This window comes from Fringilla coelebs, assembly GCF_963513975.1.
Source record: "Fringilla coelebs genome assembly, chromosome: 21".
Classification (NCBI taxonomy): domain Eukaryota; kingdom Metazoa; phylum Chordata; class Aves; order Passeriformes; family Fringillidae; genus Fringilla; species Fringilla coelebs.
The window spans coordinates 6,248,001-6,268,471 of record NC_140047.1 but is presented as its reverse complement, the minus strand read 5'-3'; the positions used below and the strand labels follow the sequence as shown (position 1 = coordinate 6,268,471).

Genomic DNA, 20,471 nt, shown 5'->3' with positions numbered 1-20,471 from the left:
CTGACCTGCTGGCTCCTGCCTGGGCTGGCTGTTTGCTCACTTTGCTGATGCTTTGCTGGAGCCTCCCCAGCTTTGTGCTCTGCCCTTCCCTGCCATGGCCAGTGGGTTTTTTTCCCAGTCCCAATACTTGAGGAAGGATCTGGGGGGGAATTTGCCATGTTTCCCAGCTCCCCACCTGACTTGGATGTGGGTGCTCCCAGCACTCCCCTCCCTGTGAACATCCATGTCAGGTTGAGTTCTGCCCTGTGGGGTTTTTAGCAGGGCAGATCTCAGTGTGACACGGATGTTCACAAGGAGAAGAGTTCCCAGACAGGGCTGGGGGTGCCCAGTTTGGCTCTGGGGAGCTGCTGGGCTCTGTGGCATCACCGTGGCTGGCTCAGCATCCCCTGGGCCACAGAGCCAGCTGGCACAGGGAGCAGATGGGGAGGTGGAGCTGGGTGCTGGGCCAGGTTTCAGGCTATGATAAAGCAAAGTGATGTAGAAAACTAAATACCTGTTATTGGAGAGAGGCAAACAGAGCCTTCACCTGCCTCCAGCCTTGCTGCCTTCAAGGGCAGGCTGCACGCCTGGCATGGAGCTCCCTGGAAAAGATGTTCTCTTTTTAGTGTGCTTGCTTTGTCTTGGCTGTGTTGTTGAGAAATCCATGTTTGACTCCAGATAATGAATGAGAAACATTTATCTGGTCTTAACTGTTTTATTCTGAGCGTTTTCTTCCTCCTGGAAGTTTGCAGTGAGTTGCTGACAGCGTGCCCTTTGACGTGGATTAGTGCTGACGCCTGGCAGTTGGATCTTCCCATCCTTTTCACATCTTGGTTGTTCCTTTTCAAGGGAGGCTTTTGTACATGTCTAATCCATTTAAAATGAAAGATAAACAGCAAGTGGACCAGTCTCTGAAGGGACAGTCAGTTACAGGGGTGGTACTGATTTCCCTGTGGAAGACAGTGAGCTGTTTGGGATGGATGGAATGACAGGAGAGAGCCTTCCCCCCAGCACCTCAGTTTGGTGTCAGGGGAATTTTGGTTTACAGACCCCTTAAAAGCTTTCCAGGAGGTGTGTGGGTGGTGAGTTCAAGTTCAGGGACTGGAGAGTTGATGCTCTCCTCTCTCTGCTTCACCACCCATGGTTTTGTGGTCCCTCTGAGAGGATCCCCTGTGTCCTTTGAGCTTTGTACATGAACTTTGCCTCAGAGCTGGCATCTCTCCCACCTGTATGTCTGTAATTCCAGGTGATACATTTATATTTTCAGTGGGTGCAGTATTGGCCCTCTCAAAGTTCAAAGTAGAGTCTCAGGGCTGTGTCAGGCACTGGCAGCTCCCTGGTTTGGTAGGATTTTAGATGCCTCTTTGCAGGTGGGACTCAGATCCTCCTCTCACCTTGTTTCTTTCTGAAAGCAGAGCTGGTGGAAGAGGAGGCACTGCTCCTCCTCCTGCAATGCCAAAACAGTCATTAGGAAGCCCTCAAAAATGAGGAAATGGTCAAGATAGAAATGTCAACAAACCTCTCCTAGCTGACCCATTGGCTGCAGAGGAAGCTCCGTGGTTTTGAGCATTTCTTTGGCTTGGGATCAGACTTGGTTTTGCCAGCCCCAGACTGAGTGTGCTGCTGTTGCTGAGGGTAATTCCCCCTTGGTGATGCTGGAGGGCTCAGCTCTGGCTCTGCAAATCACTGCTCTGCTTTCAGCATCTTGGCTCACACTTGGTCTGAGCTCAGTGCCTGAGCTGTGGGTGAGGTGGGGAGTGCTGCACAGGGAGCCTGAAACCCTTGTGCCAGGCTGCCTCCATCCTTCCCATCACACTTTTAAGGCTTTTGCCTACTTACAGAGGATTTGGGTGTTCTGTGGGACAGGGCTGTTGTCTGTTGTACTTCCCTGAATGACCTGGTACTTATTATGGAGGTTTCAGAGAACTGGCTTAGGCTTTAAGTTTGTTTGTGGTTTCTGAACTTGTGCTGTTTAATGGAAACATTTCCCTTTGGTAGGAGACCTATTGCTGGAAATAAATTCAGGTAATAAATACCTCGTGGCTGAGGTAGGAGCTGGGGCAGCTGCAGTGCCCATCCACAGTGACTAAGGAGAGGGGAAAGAAAAGCTGATGTTCAGCCCTGAATGGAGTCATCCATGTGCTGCAGGGCTTGGGGCTCCGAGCAGAGGTGACGGGGAGGCAGGGGCTGGCAGCTGCCCTCAGAGCCCTGCAGGTGGGCTCTGCCCCTGCTCTCTGTGCAGGGGGATCTGTGCTCTTTAAATTCATGCCACGGCTGCAGTTGCTGGAGGAAGTTTTGGAGTACAGCTGAGCTGCACCATGCTGGCTGCTCCCCTCAGCAGATGATACTGGATCTGCTGCAGTCCCTGATAAGCGATGACTTTCTCCATCCAGGTGTCTTTTTCCGTGACGTGTCCTGACCCATATCGGTTCCCTCTTTGAAAGCTTGGCTTCTCCTCCATGGATTTGCCAGCAAATTTGGTCTGGCTGCAGTATCTACGACCCAGTTTGGCAGGTGCTGGGCAAGAACAAAGGTGTGAAACAAGTTCTGAATGTAGGAATTTAAGTCACTTGCTGTGAGCTGGAGTTACAGGCATCACTGTGCAAAGTATAGCAGGGCAAGTGCAAGGCTGCATTCTAAAACAAGGGAATAAAATGTAAGGAACGGGAAACTTCTCTTCCCAGCTCAGATGACATTTTCCTTGCTCTGTCCCAGCAGCTCTGCCTGCTTGCAGCACATTGTAACTTACAGCTCCTTGTCTGGCAGGAGTTCTGGTAACTCCAAACCAGCCCATAGCACTATGTCATCATAACCTTGAAACAGGACCCAAATGGCAAAACCTGCCCCAAACCAGTTGTGATTACTCATGCTCTGTGCTATCCCTTTCCCCCGCTGGGCTTTCTGCTATGGTAATTCCACTTATTAAGCAAGGAGACAAAACACCTTTATTAAACTTGGAACCAAGCTTGGGAGCAGTGAGAGAAGCAGGACTTGCTGGCTGCAGGCTGTCAAAGAGTTTTCTTCTCTTGTCTCCCTTCCTCTGCATGGCCTCTAAAGTGAGGGAGAGAGGAACAAAGATACTTTGCTGTTTGTGATGAATAAAAGTCTGCATTTAAATATGTTTGTTTAGAGTAGAGAAGAATTAGGGATGTGTATTGGGAATGAATCCTGGGATTCGCTGGGGCTTTGCTTCATCTCCAAGCTTGAAAATGCAAAGAGCTGAGACAAACTGGGGTCATAGCTCAGGCTCTGGAAAGCTTCTTTTATTAACACTTTCAGTTAGTGTTTATTAACACTGTGGATAAAAGCTGCCTTTGTTAACGGGTCTGTCCTTTTGCTGCTTGGCTGGAGGAGCTGAATCTTGAAAGGAACTGCCCTGGGCACCTGCTGGAGTTACTGATGAAAGTTTTCATTCCAGATTTTCATCACAGGCTTAGACGTAAAGTAGCTTGAAACCCTCTAAAGCAAGTCTTCCTTTTCTTTCTCATTAAAAAAAAAGGTAACAAAAGTTGTAGAAATGCCTCTTGCTGTCTGTGTGCCAAGCCATGAACGATGGGCCCCTTCCCTGTGTGGAGAGCATTTCATCTCACAGCAGTGTCACCCCCTCCTTGGTCCATCTTCTACCTCTTGTGGGTGTCCAGAGTCGCCCTTCGAGTGCATCTCTCGGCCTGGGGAATGATTAGAGCATTTCAAAATCACTCCTGCATGCTTGGAGAGAAACCTGGGCCTGATGCTTGTGCTGTCCCTGAAGGTGAAGACCATCCCCAGAGGGTGTGTGTGCCCCAGGGCAGGGTGGGGGGCTGTGGCAGCCATCTGAGGAGCAGCTCCTGCTCCCAGGAGATGCAGAACGCTCCTCTGGGGTGGGTGAACTTCCAAGCATTTTTATACTGAATTATGGGTTGTGCTGTTGCTGTTGGCATCTCCTTGCTTTTGTTCTGTCTTCCCTTCCGGTGTAAGAGTGCTGTAAATGAGGGAGGAAGGAAGGATAACTTCTGACCACATTCATCCCAGGCTGGGCTGAGCTTTGGTAGCTCTGCCCGAGGTCAATGAGGCAAAGCTGAAGCTCCCTCCATACACCAGTGAGGACCTGGTTACACCGTGGTGTAAAGAAATGGAGTTATGACTTCACAACAACAAAAGTGCTGCATTTTGCAGTGAGATCAGCCATGTGTGTGTGCTTGCCACCTCCCTGGGAAACCTCCCAAGAGACCCCAGCCCTGCAGCTTGTACATGGTGTACCTGCATGGGGGAGAGAGGCTGTCACTGTCCTCACCACTCCCCTCCCTTCAGCAGCTGATGTGTTACCACCTACTCTGTGACTTCTGTACTCAGCAAAAAATGGCTTTCCAGCAGCCTGCACTTGGTCATTCCCTTTTCTTCTCCCAGGCAGTGCAAGCCATGGCTGGGGAGGACAAACCCTGCTCAGCAGCACCCATGGAGCTCTTGGGTCGGGTATTCCGTGGGTGCTCAGCCCCAGGCTGGCTCTGGAAGGAGGAGCTTGGAGGTCACATCCATTCCTGCCAAAGCTGCAGCTGACACTGGGAGCATCAGGAGTTGATTGCAGTGACTTGGGAGAGGAGGATCTGTTGTATCTGCAGGCAAGGTCTGGAGGGGAGAAGGCTCTGGAAGGCTGCGTGCCTTGCAGCAATGGGTTTTGGTTTGAAGTAGCCTAATTGTGTCAGGCAAATGTGCAGGCAGGAGGCAGCTCCTGTCTGTGGGCAGATCCATCCCTTGCAGGCTGGACAAAGTCCCTGCTCTGCTGCATCCCTGGGAGTGGGGGGTGGCTGGCAAGGCTGGGCTGTGCTGCTGTACCTGTCCCTGCCTGGGCTCTGCCAGCAGCAGCAGGAGCAGAAAGTTTTGCTTCTTAGCAGCGAGCGTGAGCAGCAAACCCAGCTGTTACTCACACAAAAGGTTTGACCCTGTTCTCCCTGGTCTTGCCCAGAGGAGTCTCTGGGGGCCCTGCTGGGAAGGGTAGGATGTGATCTGGGGGTGTTACCGAGCTCATCCCCTACCTCATCTGTGTTTCCTTTCTGGTTATTCACGTTGCACAACTTTACAGCCCAAACACAAACACTTGGAAGGACAGTTCCTGCTCAGGGTTTTCTCTGAAGAGCCTTAAATCTCCCATAAATTAACGTGTTCATTCATTAGTTGCAACTCCCCAAAGCACCGAGCAAAGTTTGTGAGTTTAATTACTTTTTGCAGGAATCAGAGCACGCAGAGCCTTCAGCAGATGATTATAGTTCATATTATTCATGCAGCTCTTCATAATCCCTTTCTCTGCTGGGCCATGGTCGATAGAGACTAAAATTGGAATCTGCTCATAAATTCCCAACCCCATCCCGTGTGAGGTGTCTTGATCTTCCAGTGAAAGCATTTTGCTGACAAAACAGTTCAGTTTCCTGAGAGGTGCCACGCAAGTGTGTCTGTCAGGAGGGAATGAGCTGCCAGGGTTCTGCGTGCTGCTGGGGAGGTGTTTGCCAAAGTTGGTTTTCACCCTGTTTATTTCTAAACCCGGAGTTGGGCTGGCTGTGTCACACACTGGGTGGTAAAAAATACAGATTTTCAAACAGAAACATGGAATATTTATATGGTTGAAGACGTTTGTGGAAATATTAGCGGGGAAAATTTAATCAACTAAAGTAGAACGCCAACAAAACTATTTTTAAATTAATTAAAAGGCTTGGATTCATTTTTATTTTTTTTAACTGTGGAGGTTTTAATCCTCAAGTATGTCTTTGGTCTGTTTGAAGTTACTGTAGTTTCTTGTATCATAAACATTTTAGGGCCACATTCCTCTTTGTGCACAGTCTGCTTCGTAAGAGACCCCGGAGGGTTTGTCTGCCTGTGGAAACTTATTGTTCTATAGGAATGAATAATTCTTCAGCTGCAGCTGTGTAATCCCCCCTGCACAGCTTTTCTGCCCTATTACCTGGATCTTAATGACTCCAGGACCCCTCCTGCTCCTCCTGACATCTTGTCCCATCCATGGGAGCTCCTCAGGTGCTGTGCTCCAGCAGAGCTGTGAGCTGGGGATCTCCCCATCTAGGAATACTGAGTTAATCAGAATCCATATTTTTCTTTTTTTTTTTTTCCCTGATGTTTACAGGCCTTTATCCTTTAGTCTCCCAAGACAGCTTTACACCTTTGAGTCTGACTTTTGATGCAGTTTTGCTGGGGAACCAGCAGGTTCAAAGCTCTCTGCACAGGTTGCTGACTTGTTTAGCATCAAAAAGGAGGAAAAAGCAACAAAATTGCTCAGTGTGGAGGAGCTTTCAGGAACTCCTCAGAAACCACATGCCTGCAGGTTGCATTGCAGGGGCAGGGAAGGAATAGAAATAAGCAGTCCCAGGCAGTGAGCAGCCTCTGCCTTTGGGGAGGGTCTCAGGGTCATGGCTGGGGAGGCAGGAGGGCTGGGAGCTGTGGTGGGGAGTGGTCTCCATCCCTTTGGAAAGGCAGGGGGCTGACACAATTGAGGCTGAGCTGGAGTTTGGCTGAAGCCCCAAACCTGTCTGCTTCAGGCTGATAAAAAGTGCTTGTGCCAGCTGCTGGTGAGCCCAAAGTTGGGACCTTGGCTTTGTGCTGCTTTCCAAGTGATAAGTGAGAGATTTAACCTGATACAATATTCCTCAACAGATGTGTTTAATCTCCTAATGACATTACAAGTGATGTATATGAATTGAGAAATTGTTGTTTTTTCCCCCTTGTTGACCTGTAAAAGCCTTTGATGGAATAACACAAGTGACTCTAACACTCTTAACAGCATTAATGGGAATGAAGTTCTCTTCACCATCAGCACCTGACTCTGCAGAGCCTGGAGCTTGATGGAGGCTGTGAGTGTAAGAAAGTGTAAACTCAGTAATAAAGTGAATGCACAATAACAGAAGACACTCCTATACGTACATAAATTTTTTTGGGGGTAGGCAGAGATACTCTTCCTACAACTTTGGCTTTGCATTGTAGCCTCAAGGGAGAGTAAATTACAGGTCTGAGCACTTCAGTGCACCTTCATGACGCAAGAGTTGACTCTTAGTTTGTGCTGAGTGCTGTCTGGATGGGAAGGAGTCCTGGGACTTGGCAGAACTCTCTTTGGGAAGGTGCAGTGCATCAGCTCCTCTCTGGCCTGTTCTTGCAGGAGCTCTTAGCCCATGGCAGATGTTCCCCAGCTCCCTGGGGGGAGCTCAGCCAGGCTGTGCCCTCTCAGATCTGCTGCAGCTGTGGGGAAAGGTTGGAGGCCAAAACATCCCTGCACTGGGATAGCAGCTCCTGCACTCAGAGCATCAGTAGCATCCAAGTGAGGAGTGATGGAGCTGAACCCAAATTGCAGTCAGGGCTAGGCTGGACCACACTGGCATGGTGCATCAGAGACGTGGAAGGGATGGGGTGGAGCTCAGGGAATTGTTTTACAAGGGCTGGGTAGGATGGGACCTTCCCTTTTGACAGCTGGCTCATGCCTGCTGTCACCATCCCATGCTGGAACAGCCCTGTCCTGACCCTCATCCCATTGTGGGGGAGGTTTGGCACATCAGTGCGTTGTACTGAGGGCACGAAATGTCTTCTCAGGGGGAAAGGAAAGAGCCTGTTGAGAGGCAGGGGGAAAGGCAGAGCAGTGGTGCAGCACAGCTGGGCCTTTGGCTGTAATGAGGAGAAATTCCCAGTGCAGGGAGCAGTGCCTGACTCTGTGAGGGGGATTGGTGTGTTTGGGGGAAGAACTGGAGCTGCTGCCATCCCTGAGCAGTGCAAACAAGGAGAAGATAGAACTGCCAGGCTGGCTCAGAGCAAAGCTTCACCCACCCAAGAAAGGCCAGAAGAAGGTGCCAGGAGGACAGGGCATGATCCTGACTCTCTGGACAGAGTTCCAGGGCCTTTCCCATCAGGATGCTTCCTCCAGATCCCTGTGTTTAACAGGCACCAGTGGACCTGTCCTCTGTGAGCTTTTCCAGTCCTGCTTTGAAGCCGTAGGTATTTCTGGCAGCCAGAACATCCCCTGACAATGAGTTCCACAATTTAATTACAGGGGGAAAGGAAATGACTTTGGATAGATTTTTAAACCTGCTGCCTGATCCCTTTATTCCTGTCTTGTCAGGAGTGGTGCCTGCAGAGGGATTGAGAAGGGGAAATGGAAGAGAAGATAGGGCTTGAATTTGGAAATGAAGTCTGGGGAAGAGGGAAAACTGCTAAATTAATATAAAAACAAAGCCTTTCCAGGGATGGGATGCTGTTGTGTGCAGTGGTTTAAATCCTTTGGGATATCTGGGGAGTATTTGGGAGGTGAGGTTCTTACTGGGCTGTGTTGGCTTCAGAGCTGCAGGTGCCAAACTGGGGCTGCACCTCTGGCTTCCAAAAACCCAACAGTACCTCCACGTTAGAAATGATTTTGTTTTTTTTCCCTTCATCTATTCTGGAGAACAGAAAATGTTTGTCTCCTTGGGGATGCTTTTGCAGCAGGACAATAAATAGCATCTGTGAGTCCCCACAGCTTGTTCTTATAATCAAAAATGTGCACCTTGGGTTTTCCAGGCTGGCTCCCAGGGAGCAGGTGAGTTCATTCAGGATCTGGTTCAGGATGTCCCCAGCTAATGTGGTTTCACAGAGACCTTCGTGCCTTTCACAGTGTTGGCTTCTTTACCCTTTGTAAATATTTCACCTGTTTTCTAAATTATTCATTCATTAAGTGGCTTGGAAGGGAGGAAGAATCACGCTTATAAAATGTGTGAAAACTTAAAACACTGCAAAGCTGAAAGGATGTGAAAGCAATAATTTGAGGAAGGATTTTTTCATCAGAACAAGCCCTGTTTCAGTACGAGGAGGGGATGGGAGATGAAGGGATGTGGGGTCTTGATGGATCTGGCACAGGCTGGGATGTTGCTGGGATTTGCAGAGTTGGGGTTTGCATTGGGATGGGATTTGGAGGCTGAGATCTTTATTGGGGTGGACGGGGCAGCTGGCATGGAGTTTGAGGTGGCCACACTGAGGGGTCACAGGGCACCCTCAGACCTGGAGGTTCTTGGTTGTGTCAGTGCTATTTACAGCCATGGTGTGGATCAATCCAACACAGAACATCTATTCTCCAGTTTATTGGTAACTTACAGCTTTTGCATACTAAAAATGAATTGATTTTAGGTTGGGGCTAACTGAAATTAAATGTCTCCACACAGCAGCATGCCCCTTGCTTCCCAAATGAGGAATCTCTCCTTCCACTCCACCTTCCTCCAAGCAACAACCAGTGAAGGTGAAATATTGTTCCTGAATGGAGAGGCATTTGGTTTTTTTGTTTGAAGGGTAACATGGCAGTGGCACACATTTTTATGGTGCCTCTATTCTTAGACCTCAAAACATCCTTATGCTGTTAATTAATTAAAGCCTGTCAGTCCCTTCACGAGCAAAGGTGGTGGTTTTATCTGTGATAACCACGTGCTTTGAGCTGTAGTGTGGTGCTTTGTGGGGAAGGACGGGGGCCTTGATGGTTTAGCAATGAGGAACAGGCAGAGACGAGCAGGGCTTGGAGGCCCTGGGGGGCAGGGGAACACCCTGAGATGGGGAAACTGAGGCAGAGCAAGGATGAGTCAGGACAGCAAACTGAGAAGAGTCAGAGCTTGGACCAGTGCCTCCTCCCTGAGAGGTCTTTGCCCTTGGCTCCCTTGCTGATGGCGTTATCCCAGCCTCAACACAACCTTCCAACCATGACTGTGCAGTCTGGAGTGGGACATCCTGGGGTTCATCCACCCTCTTCATTCCTTTGCCTTCACAAAAGCTCTCAGTGAGGTATTTTTGAAGGTTATCTTCAAAAGCAAAACATCAGCCTGAGAAAACTGAATAAAGGCTCCTAAACCCCAGGCTCTGGCCAGAAGCCAGGACAGTGTTCCCTAATTTTCTTCTGTAGTGCTCATCCTCTTTGCTGTGTTCCTGGAGCCCAGGGCAGGTGTTTGTTATCACTTCCTGTTCTGGCACAGGACAGTTCTCACCTTCTGCCACCTGCCTGCTATGGGGACAGCAAAATGCCCTTTAAATCAGGCCTCAGGTTTTCATAGCCTGCTACATCCTTGTGCAGCCCTTGACCTTGATAGAGTGCAGATTTCAGTGCTGCTGTCTGAATCTCCTCCACTGTCCAATCACACACAGCTCCAGGGTGTTTTGGGGCTGCATCCATGTGTGAGCAAGGCTGGATGCATTTGGGGTGGGCAGGGACCATGTGGGATGCTGCTCCCCTACCCGAGACCACCATCCCTTCCCAAAGGTCTCTGGGGTGGTTGGGGGAGGTGGGGTCTGCAAGGAATTGACCCTTTTGGGAGACAACCTCTGGGTCTGTTGAGTTGTGCCTTGGCACACACTCGGGGTGATTTCACAGCAGACAGGCTCAGCTGCTGTCCCCATCACTAGCAGAACCAGGCTCCACCAGCTTCCCAAGCAAAAAGTGTTTTGCCAGTGTTATTTTGGATTATTGCAGCATTTCTCACTCTCCTGGGGCACTGATGTTGCAGTGGTGGCTGTGCTGCTGTTGAATTTGGCAGCTCAGGCAGAGCCTGACCTGAATTGGGGCAATTTTGATGGGCTGGAGCGTTGGATGGAAAGCAGTGGGTGCTACAAAGTCAGGTTCAAGTTCAAAGTGCTGCCATCCTGTTGGAGCACAAGTGTTGGGGCAGAGCTCCATGGTGCTGATGGGGACCATCCTGAAGCGCTGCCCCACTCCTGCCCTCTCCATCCAGCCATCCATCTGGAGTGTCAGGGTGCTCTCAGGTGGTGGCTCTGGCTTTGATGCTCCTGGAGCACATGGAGCAGTTCATTCCCCTGTGTGGGACCTGCCCTGTCAGTGCCTCCCATGCCATTAGAACGGACACAATGCTCATTTTCTTTCCTTGGTCAAGTCTGGCAGGTCCAATGGTGCCACAGGTTGAGTTCTGAAAGGGAAATTTGTTTTGATGCATGTTTGACAAACTCAGAGCGCTTTTGCTCAACAAGTTTTTGTGGTTTCTGCTCTGGTGGCAGGGAGAAGCCCAAGTGCCCAAATCAATACGGTTCTGCTTGGATAATTGAGCTGGGAATTTAGTTCATTATGTGAAGTGGCTGTTGAAGTGGATAATTGGGGATCTTGAGGTGTTTGTCCTATCTGATCATTTGGATTGAAGAAAATTTAGGTGCAATTTCACAGGTGTATAGGCACAGCATAGCTTCTGTGGGGATCCTGTGGTGGAGTAATAAAGCTAAATAACTCACATTTCTTTGTGTGTTAGAAGAACATGGATGACAAGGAGAAGAGCTTTAAGTCAAGTTTTCTTGGGATGGGGACCTGGCCTCTCCCCTCTCCCTAAAGTGCCCTGAGTACTGGCTCTTCTCAGGCAATAACAAACACCAGCAGTTGTGTTAAGCCCCTGATGCTTTATGCACTATTTCTGCAAATAATCCTTGTTTATAATTCAGTCTTGGCAGAAGAAGACTTTAAATTATTAAGGCACTAAATATTTTGCAATGAAAAAACAGAGATAAAGCTCTTGGCAGAAACAAATTGCCAGGGAGAAGTTGTTCTCTTCATTGCTTTTGGGGCTTTCAAGTATTACAAGAAATAATGTGTGGGGGGATTGGGAATTCATCACTTGATCAAAAGATTTGCTTCTCTCCTAAAAAAGCAGCTGTTCAGTGCATGCTTTCCAGCACCCCTGGAAATAGAGTGTCCCCAAAGACAATGTTTGGCTGCCCAGAGCCATCCCCTCTCACCACAGGACTGAGGGTGGTCTGCTTTAGGTGGTGGTGGTCTCTGTCCTGCCTCCAGCTCTACCACAGCTTTGGAAGTACTTTCCATGCACTTGGTGCTCCCCTGAGGGCAGATGTTCAGGGGATTTTGTATTCCTTCTTCAGGAGTGGGAGATGCTGCCAGTTTGTCCTGTCAGTGTATGTTCTGTGGTATCAGGGCTGTTCCAGTGGTGTGGAGTGGAGGCTCTTAGAATTAATCACTTTGCAACTTGCTGCTGATTTTATCCTGATATTACACACTCAGCTCCTGGAGTCAGGGTGGATAGGTGTGTGTATATACATAAAGACATTGTTTACAGCTACATCTAGATGTGTTTTAGGTAGTTATGCCCATAATCTTGTAGCTCTTCGTTGGAGAGATTTCAAGCATGAGATGTGGTGTTTCAAACCCCAGGCTGCTCCCAGTGTGGTTTTTGTCCATCATCTCAACATTTTAAAGCAAAAATCATCCTTAAATGATGATGGGGGTATACAGAGGGAGGGCTGATGCCCTGAAACAGGGTGCCCAGAAAAGCTGTGGCTGCCACATCCCTGGAAGTATCCCCAGGCCAGGTTGGACAGGGCTTGGAGCAGCCTGGAAGCCGTCCCAGCCCACGGCAGGGAGTTTGGAACGAGATGGGCTTTAAGGCCCCTTCCAACCCAAACCATTCTGCAGTTCTGTGGTTCCATGCCTCTGTTTCTCTTCCCTTGCAGGAGACCTGTGCAACTGCAGCTTGGTGGGCAGCGCCGGATGCAACCTCACGACGGGGCAGTGCCACTGCCTGGCTGGGTACACAGGGCCACGCTGCCACAGCTGTGCCCACGGCTTCTTCCCCCAGCAGGGTGGGCAGCAGTGCCAGCCCTGCAGCTGCAGCCCTGCTGGAGCCACCAGTGAGCAGTGTGACCAGTGAGTAACCCACGGGTTCTGCACACAAGGTGTCGGGATTTGGTGTGGTTTGGGTTTTGGGCAGGAGCGGGTCTTGTCGTCTGTGCTGGTGTTTAATAGGAAAAAAAATAAGCAGGAGGGAAGCTGGTCTTATAAAAATTCATGATTATTCTTCCTCTTTCAAGAGCTGAATTATAAAAATATCTGTGGCTGTGGCAAAAGCCCTGGCAGCCCCCAAGGGAGCTGACTTGTGTTTCGGAGTCGCATGGAAGCAGAACCTCTCCTAATGCCTGGTGCATCTCTTAGTCCCTGTTGGGCAGGGCTGCCCTCACTGCTGAGCTGGGAGGGGAGCAGAGGCTGGGGTGGAGCACGGGAGCTTTGGAGGGGTTTCTTTTCCAAAGGGATGGGTTTTATGCCGGAGGCAGGCAAAGCTTTGTGCTCTGCCCTCGCTGAGCATTGGGGTGGAAGCGGCGGCCCGACAGCAGAGTCAGCTCCTGCCTTGCCTGGTGTTTACAGGCACCAGAGCTGATGCTTGGAGCTCTTGTATAATGAATGTGTTCCTCCTCATTTCACCTCACCCACCCTCCCATCTCGCCGTGTAAAAGCTGGCACGCAATGATTTTGCAAGCAGTGATCTGTCAGCCATTAGAGGCAGTGGCTGAGCTGAGGGGATCTCTGTTCCTGCAGGATCACACCCAGCAGCAGCAGCCTGACCGCTGGCTCTCCACCTTGTGCTCATGGGGACAGCAAGTTTCAAAGTCTCTCCTTGGAGGAGACCTCAACAACCACCCTGCAGCAACTTGCAGCCTTCCCAGGCTCCTGCTGCCTTATTGTCTTCTAGGGCTGGGTCTGGGCTCAGCGTGTGCTGAGCACCTGCAGTTCCCTGCCAGGACAGGGGCTGAGTCAGAGTCAGAATGCTCTGCAGGGACATGCTGCCTGTAATTATTTTATACATTATCTTTTCCCAAACGACCAAACCCTCTGTTGATGTCCTTCCTTTTTGTTTCTATGCTGCATTTTTCTGCTTGCATAAGCTCTGACAATTCAGATCTTAAAAGTAGCTCTCCAGTTGAGGAAAGTGACCTTCTTACTAAAAGAGGTGATTCTTGAGGGTGGAAAGTATGAAGTTTTGTCACCTTTTTTTTTTTTTTTTTTTAGTGGCTGTTTTAGGTATGGGAAGATGTGCCTGGAAGCATCAGGGTTTGCCACAGAATTGAAAGTGTGATTGTGGTCAGATCTATTGGAAAGGCAAATTGGGCAGAAAGGCAGATGGGGCAAATCTTATCCTTGGGAACTGGGAGAGGAGGAAAAGCGTTGCAGGAGCAACTGGGTTAACTGGAGGGGAGCATTCTTACCCCAGCTCTGAGTTACTGGGCAGTGGGTGAAGCATGGACATGTCTGGTGTCTCCCCATGTCTCACTGCATGGGGCGAGCCAAGGAACGCCCTTGGGAGCTTCAGGTGAGATGCTCTGAGTTGTGAAGGAGAATGAGGTGGAGTTGGAGCCTCTGTGTGGAGCCAGGAACAGCAGGGACCTCCCCAGCCTCTCCTCAGCACCATTTCCCAGCCTGGAGGCATGGGGGAGAGATGCTCATTCTCAGCCATTCAGAAGAGACAGCACAGGGCAAGATGTGGAGGGAGATTTGGGGAGGGGGGATGTTGCTAACAGAGATCACTCTGTTTCCCTTCCTGCCTCAGAGGGGTTTGCTGCAGACAGAGATGACCTCTGGGTGTTTAAAAAGAGAAAAATAGGTCAGTTGTCTGTGTTACAGGGCTGGGGGCATCACAAGGGCTGGTGTAGTGATGTGTGTGGGAAAATACAGTGGGACACAAAGGGCAGCAGGGCAGGTGCTCCCCCTGCTCCTGTTGTGTCAGAGTGGGCACCAGGCTGGGCACAGCTCCTGCCTGTCTGCAGCTGGCATGGCTGGGGCAGGCACCAGGGCTGGGGGGATCTGGCCTGATGGGTGGGAGAACCCCTCCTGCATCGCAGGGAAATGGGTGTGTGAATGCAGGAAGGGATTTTTGGCTCTGTGCTGGGAGCCCTGGGTGGCTGCTGAGCAGTCCCTGGAGGAGCAGCAGTGTCCCTCAGGCAGTCTCTGCTCAGGGATGAGGCACGCAGGCATTGCCCAATACCAGCAACCAGCTACTGTTTTGTTGACATGGAAAATCCTGTAAGTTGTACAATTTATTTATTTAATAAAGCACCGGCCCAGCTCCACTTGCACAAGTGAATTCCTGTGTGAGGCTTCAGAGGAGAGCCATGGCTGTTGCAGTGGGGCTCTGGGTGAAACAGCAGCAGAGATTTTGGACTCTGACCCTTTTTAAGGCTGGCTGATTGGAGGGGCAGAGTGCCCAAAGGCCGAGCCCTCAGGGCACACAAAGATCCCTCTTAGGTTTCAGTCAGCTCACCCAGGCTGTTGTAAAAGTGCCTTTTAGAGCACCACCATATGATAATTATTGGTAATATTTCTCAGCACGCTCTTGGGCTGGCCAGATGGCAACCCAAGTCCCCTGTTTGTTAACTAGACCTCAAATGCAGACCATCAAACAAAAATTAAAACAAATCCCTTTCCTGAGGCACAGAGTTGATTTTGGGAGTGAACATTGACCTGACATGCTGTCGCTATGAATGGGCTCCATGGCTGCTAATCAAAGGTCTGTTTTGGTGGTGGTTTAAATTTGATTATCTAGGAAGATCCACACAGATCCCCCTGTGGGATGGCAGAGCGTTTCTGTGCTCTGGTTTGGGTGGTTTTTTTTGTTAGATGAAAAGCTGTGTGTGGCTCAAGCTGAGGGGCTGGATGGAATCTTGGGCTGCTCAGAGAGGGCTGACACATCTTGGGGAGGGGAGGGAATTGTCCCTGCTGTGGTTAACGCCTAGAAACCTCAGAAAAAATCACATTTCTTTGGGCTGGATGCGGTGCAGATGCTTGCTAAAGATAGCTGTGGCCTGGAAGTGTTCACAGTCCATGGAGGAAGGGTGGAGAAAGAAGCTGAAGTTTCAAGGGCCATGGTCAAGGTCAGAGTGGTGGAGAATGGGACAGTGACTCATGTGGGTGCACAGGCTGGGCTGGCAGGGCTGTGTTCCTGCTCTGGGGACAGTGACAGTGGGGAGGGTGCCTGGCAGTGGCCTCAGCCCATGGGGATGTGGTCCCAGCCAAGAGGTGCATCTCTCACCATCTTCTGGACCCCTGAGTTGAAGGCTGTGCTGTGTGTCCTCTGAAGAAAGCAGAACCTCCCAGCCTGCTGGGGGAGTGGAAGTGATCAGTGCTGCTGGAGAAGGTCACCATGCCCAGGCTGGCCAGCCCACATCTCCCTGTGGGATGGTCCCTTTTTTCCTTCCTGTGAGCAGTGCTGTGCCTGAGCTCTCATCTCTGGCTCCCCAAGGCAGAGGCAGCAGGAGCAGGCTGGGGTTGGTGGTCTCCAGTCCCAGTAGCCAGGGCAGCAGTGGGAGCGCTGGGGCTCCTCATGGTGCTTCTGGCCCTCTGCACCCTTTGTCCCCCAAAGTGCCACCTGTGTCCCCAGCTGAGCAGGGCAGTGGGAGCTACACAGAGCTGGGATGAGCAGGGGAGGGAAGGAGGTTTGTTTCAGGAAGCCTTTGGTTGTGCAGACCTCGTGCCCTGGCGTGAGGAGCTGTGCAGGCTCAGGTCTTTGAACACACTCGGAGATAATTCTCCATGTGAAGCTGGTCTCTGGCTGTGGGGTGTGAAGCACCAGGACTGCAGGCAGCACCAGCCTGGCTGAGGCAGCATCCCCCTCCTGGGGAGAGGAGATGGCAGATGACTGTGCAGTTTTTGGATTGTTTATTTTTACCTTGCTGGCAGCACTGCCCATCCCCATGTGGGACTGCAGACACTGGCCCAGGGCAGCCCAGTGTGACCCAGCTCATCTGCAGGAGGGCTGACCTGGATTTACCTCCTTTGAGGTGTTTATCCCAACTTTTCCTAGCCCAGCACTGGGGTGTGTGTGGCTCTTCCATTCCTGAAGCTGTGGGGGCAGTGTGTTTAGCCCATGAGCAGCTGGCCCTGCGTGGGTGCTCCTGTGGGTTTGGGATGTGAATGAGGAGTGGAGCTGTGAAGCAGAGATGCTGCTAAGAGATGCTGCTGCCTGGCAGAAGGGTTCAGCCCTCAATTCCCTGTTTTTCTGGGAGGTTTTGTTTTTTAAACTTGTCCTGGTTCTAGGGAAGAAAAGTGATGCAGCAGTACCTCTGCCAGGGAGCAAGGGGAGAGCTGTGGCTGCTGGAGGTTTTAGGGATCACAGAATCACAGAATATTCTGAGCTGGAAGGGATCCACAAGGGTCATTCAGTCCAACTGCTGACCCTGCACAGACACCCCAACAATCCCACCCTGTGCCTAAGAGTGTTGCCCAAACATTTCAGCACCCTCTGGGGGAGGGCCCTTTTCCTGATACCCAGCCTAAACCTCCCCTGACACAGCTTTGCCACATGGTTTACCTAAACCCAGGTTAACCATCTAAACTGGGTTAGGTTTTTCCAGTTCCCTTAAAAAGCTCTAAGCTAATCATGCACATATGCTGCCATTGTCCCTAGAGGAAACAGATGCCTGTTAAACTGGGGTCTGTGGATCAGTTTAAGTTGCTCCCTCTGCCTGTGCCTCAGTTTCCCCACAAGTAGAAGGGCAGTGGGAAGCAGAAGCTCCAGCAGACAGCTTGAAGGTGATGTCTGGTCTCCTTTGGTTGCTGTGGGCTGAAACCCCATGCCCAAGGGTGCAGTGCTCTGCTTCTCTGCTGATCCAGCAGCCTTTCCTTATTGCTGCTGCAGACAGCCCTGTGCTCCCAATTCCTGCATGGCTTGTGCTGCAGCCTTGGCAGAACTCATGTGGGAGAGAGCTCCTGGCACTCCTTTCCAGTGGAGAAAGAGGAAGAAAAAACCGATAACACACACATATAAATGCCCAAGTGTTAATTCAGAGATGCATTACCCCCTCCAGGGGACCTCAGGCTTTGTGTTCATGTTAAAAGGAGTGAAGGCAGAGTGTCCCTGGGAGCATCTGGGCATGGCTGTCCCCTAGAGGGACATCCCTGTGTGCTGCCTTTGTGGTGGGGTTCTGTGTGGAGGGGCTGATCTTGTGACCCCAAGAGCCTGGCTGCTGAGGGTAAGGTCAGCAGCACTGGGCCAAGTGCTTTGTTGAGGCCTTTGGATAAGGGCTGGGGGTTCTGGGGGACCTTGGGAAGCTGGGCAGGGAGAGCCACACGCTGGGATTGTGGAGCTGGTGGGATGTGGGAAGGAGCAAAGAGGCTGTGGGGGCAGCCTGGTGTGGCACAGTCTGGACACACCTTGAACCTCGTGTGAGGCAGGATTTGGTGGAGTTTTTTCAACGGTTAGGAAATGCAGGTCCATTGAAATTCAAGGTTTTTGTGGAGCTTCACTGGCCTGCAGGGCTGCTGGCCATCCCAGACCCCTGAGGTTATTTGGGGGAAGTGATGGAGTTGTTGTTTTGCATAGATAAAGTCTTTATTTTCTGTCTGCAGAGTGTGATCACACTTCTGAAATGTCTCTTTTGCGTGGGGTCTCTTTCCATCCTGCTGTATTTTAGCAATCCAGTAAACCACATCAGGCACTGCACCCCTTTGGAGATGTGACCTTGGGAGCTGAAATCCTCAAGGACTTGTGCTTTAAAACCCCCCCAAAACCAGACAAACCCCCTTTTTCTCTTTAAAAAGACTGCTCTCCCTTTTATAGATTGGATGAGCACAACTGGTGGCTCATTATCTCCCAGTAATGCCTTGTCAGCATCACTCTGCAGAGAACAGATCTTGTTTTGTAGCGGAAATTATTACATGTGGACGTCAGAAAAGCAGAAGAATACCCTGTTAAAGCCTATTTTTCTGCATGGTTTAATTATCTAAATCTCTCCCCTATTCCAGCCTCTCACATCCTTTACATCTGATTAGCTCTCCTCCTCCTCTCTCCCCCCACAGGAAGGTAAAGGCACCTGAACCCATTTTTATTCAGTTGCAGGCAGGAGTGGGAAATGAATGAGTGACTGGACACAGCAGCAGGGAAATGTGGATTGTTATCATCTCCCCTATGGTAATTATGGCTTCTCAGAAATCCTGTTATTTTGGGGATTTTTGAGCAGGCTTTGCCGTTCCTGTGTTGTCTGTTGCAAACTTTGCTGCTCTGGCAAGCACTGACTGCCCTTAAAAAGAAATATGGGCTCAACTGTTCAAGCTTTTGTGGCTAAATTCTGGTTGGGGGGTGGTGCCCAGCCTGTACTGCAGGCACTGATTGTACCCTGAGTCTGAGCAGAGGCACCAGCAGAGGTCTGGGGGATGGAGGGACCCCTTTGGGCACAGTGAATGTGTTCAGTGGAGAGCAGCCCATCTCCCTGGCACCCCACTGATGTGTCCTCCTCTGCACTGTGGCTCCCTGGCCCATCCCTGCACATGATCCCCAGAGGCTGCTCTGGGAAAGCAGCACCCACCAGCTGAGGCTGAGACTCTGCTGGGAGTGAGGAACTCATGGAACTGTGCAGGATCCCATCCAACCTCCATCTCCAGGGTCAGTGTGGACTTCCCATTGCTTCCCTCCCCTCCTTCAAGGGCACCTCACCAGGAGGGGACAGCCCAGCCTGGAGACTCCCAGCTTTGCAGAGCCCTGCCTGGAGACTCCCAGCTTTGCAGAGCCTGCCTGGGGATTCCTGGCTTTGCAGAGCCCTGCCTGGAGAGTCCTGGCTTTGCAGAGCCCTGCCTGGGGATCCTGGCTTTGCAGAGCCCTGCCTGGGGATCCTGGCTTTCCCTGGCTCCTGGGGGAGCTGGGGCTGCGGAGGCGGCGGTGGCCAGACAAGGTGGCCCTTTGACATTTACAGAGTGGCCTTTCAGAGCTGTGAAGTGTCCCTGCTCCTGCCCTACAAAGCAGCTGCCATGGCCCAGCACGGAGTGAGGAATGTGGCACACAATGGGCCAGTGTTGGCCCCCATAAAGCTCTGCTTCTTGTGCCCTCCACAAAGGGGCTCAGAGCGGGTGGCTGCTGCAGGGCTTGGCCCTGGCCCCACTGACTCTCCCACAGAGCCACCTCAGCCACCAGCAGCTTTGGGTTGAGCTGAGGGAGTGGGGAGGGGAAACCCAGTGTGGGGCTTTTTCCTGCTCTCCCCTTCCCCACGTGCTGCTATGCAATAACTGACTGACAGAAAGGGCAGCACGGGGGCTCTGAGGGTGCTTGTGAGGATGTGGCCTCAAGCTGCACCAGGTTGGACATCAGGAAGGATTTTTTCATGGAAGGGGTTGTGCAGCATTGGAAGGGGCTGCCCAGGGAGGTGGTGGAGTCCCATCCCTGAAGGTGTTCAGCAGACTGGGCATGGCACTCGGTGCTCTGGGGATGGTCAGTCAAAGGTTGGACTCAGTGATTGTGGAGGCCTTTTCCACCTGAATGATTCTGTGATTCTGAGTGTTAACAGCATTGCTTGCCCACCAAAGTGTCTTGGAGCGTTTGGCTTTCAAATGTGAACTTTTCCACGTTGCCCAGAAAGGTGTAAGAGAGATTTATGCCCTGGCTGCTGTCAGACACCACAGAAAAGCAGCACTGAAGGAGCCTGGCTCCCTGGAGGAACGCGCCATTTTTGGAGACGTCTCTTCTGAATCCTCCTAATCTTGCACAGAATCCTTTTGTCTTATCCCATCAAAGTGTGACAAAGCCTTTTCATGGGGTTTGTTTTAAAGATGCTCGTGGTTCAACGCGATTTCCCTCATTCCCACAGTGCCACTGCTGCTGTGAACTGTGGCTGTTCCAGGGACACCCCGTGCCCTGCTGGGACAGCTGAGGGGCATTGCTGTCATTGGGCCTTCCCCAGGGGACAGGTGAAGCTGGAGATGGCACCTGGGGATGGCCAGGGAAGGGCTGGTGTAGCTCTCCCTTGCC

At 51.1% G+C, this 20,471-nt stretch overlaps 1 protein-coding gene across 1 annotated transcript in view; it reads left to right on the top strand.

The window, feature by feature from the left end:
• The window catches only part of MEGF9 (multiple EGF like domains 9), a 47,145-nt gene that overhangs the window by 10,228 nt on the left and 16,446 nt on the right, over positions 1-20,471 (top strand). Inside the window, exon 2 of the mRNA XM_084219830.1 lies at positions 12,421-12,613. Coding sequence (XP_084075956.1) covers positions 12,421-12,613 — 193 coding nt within the window. The remainder of the gene's footprint in view (positions 1-12,420; positions 12,614-20,471) is intronic.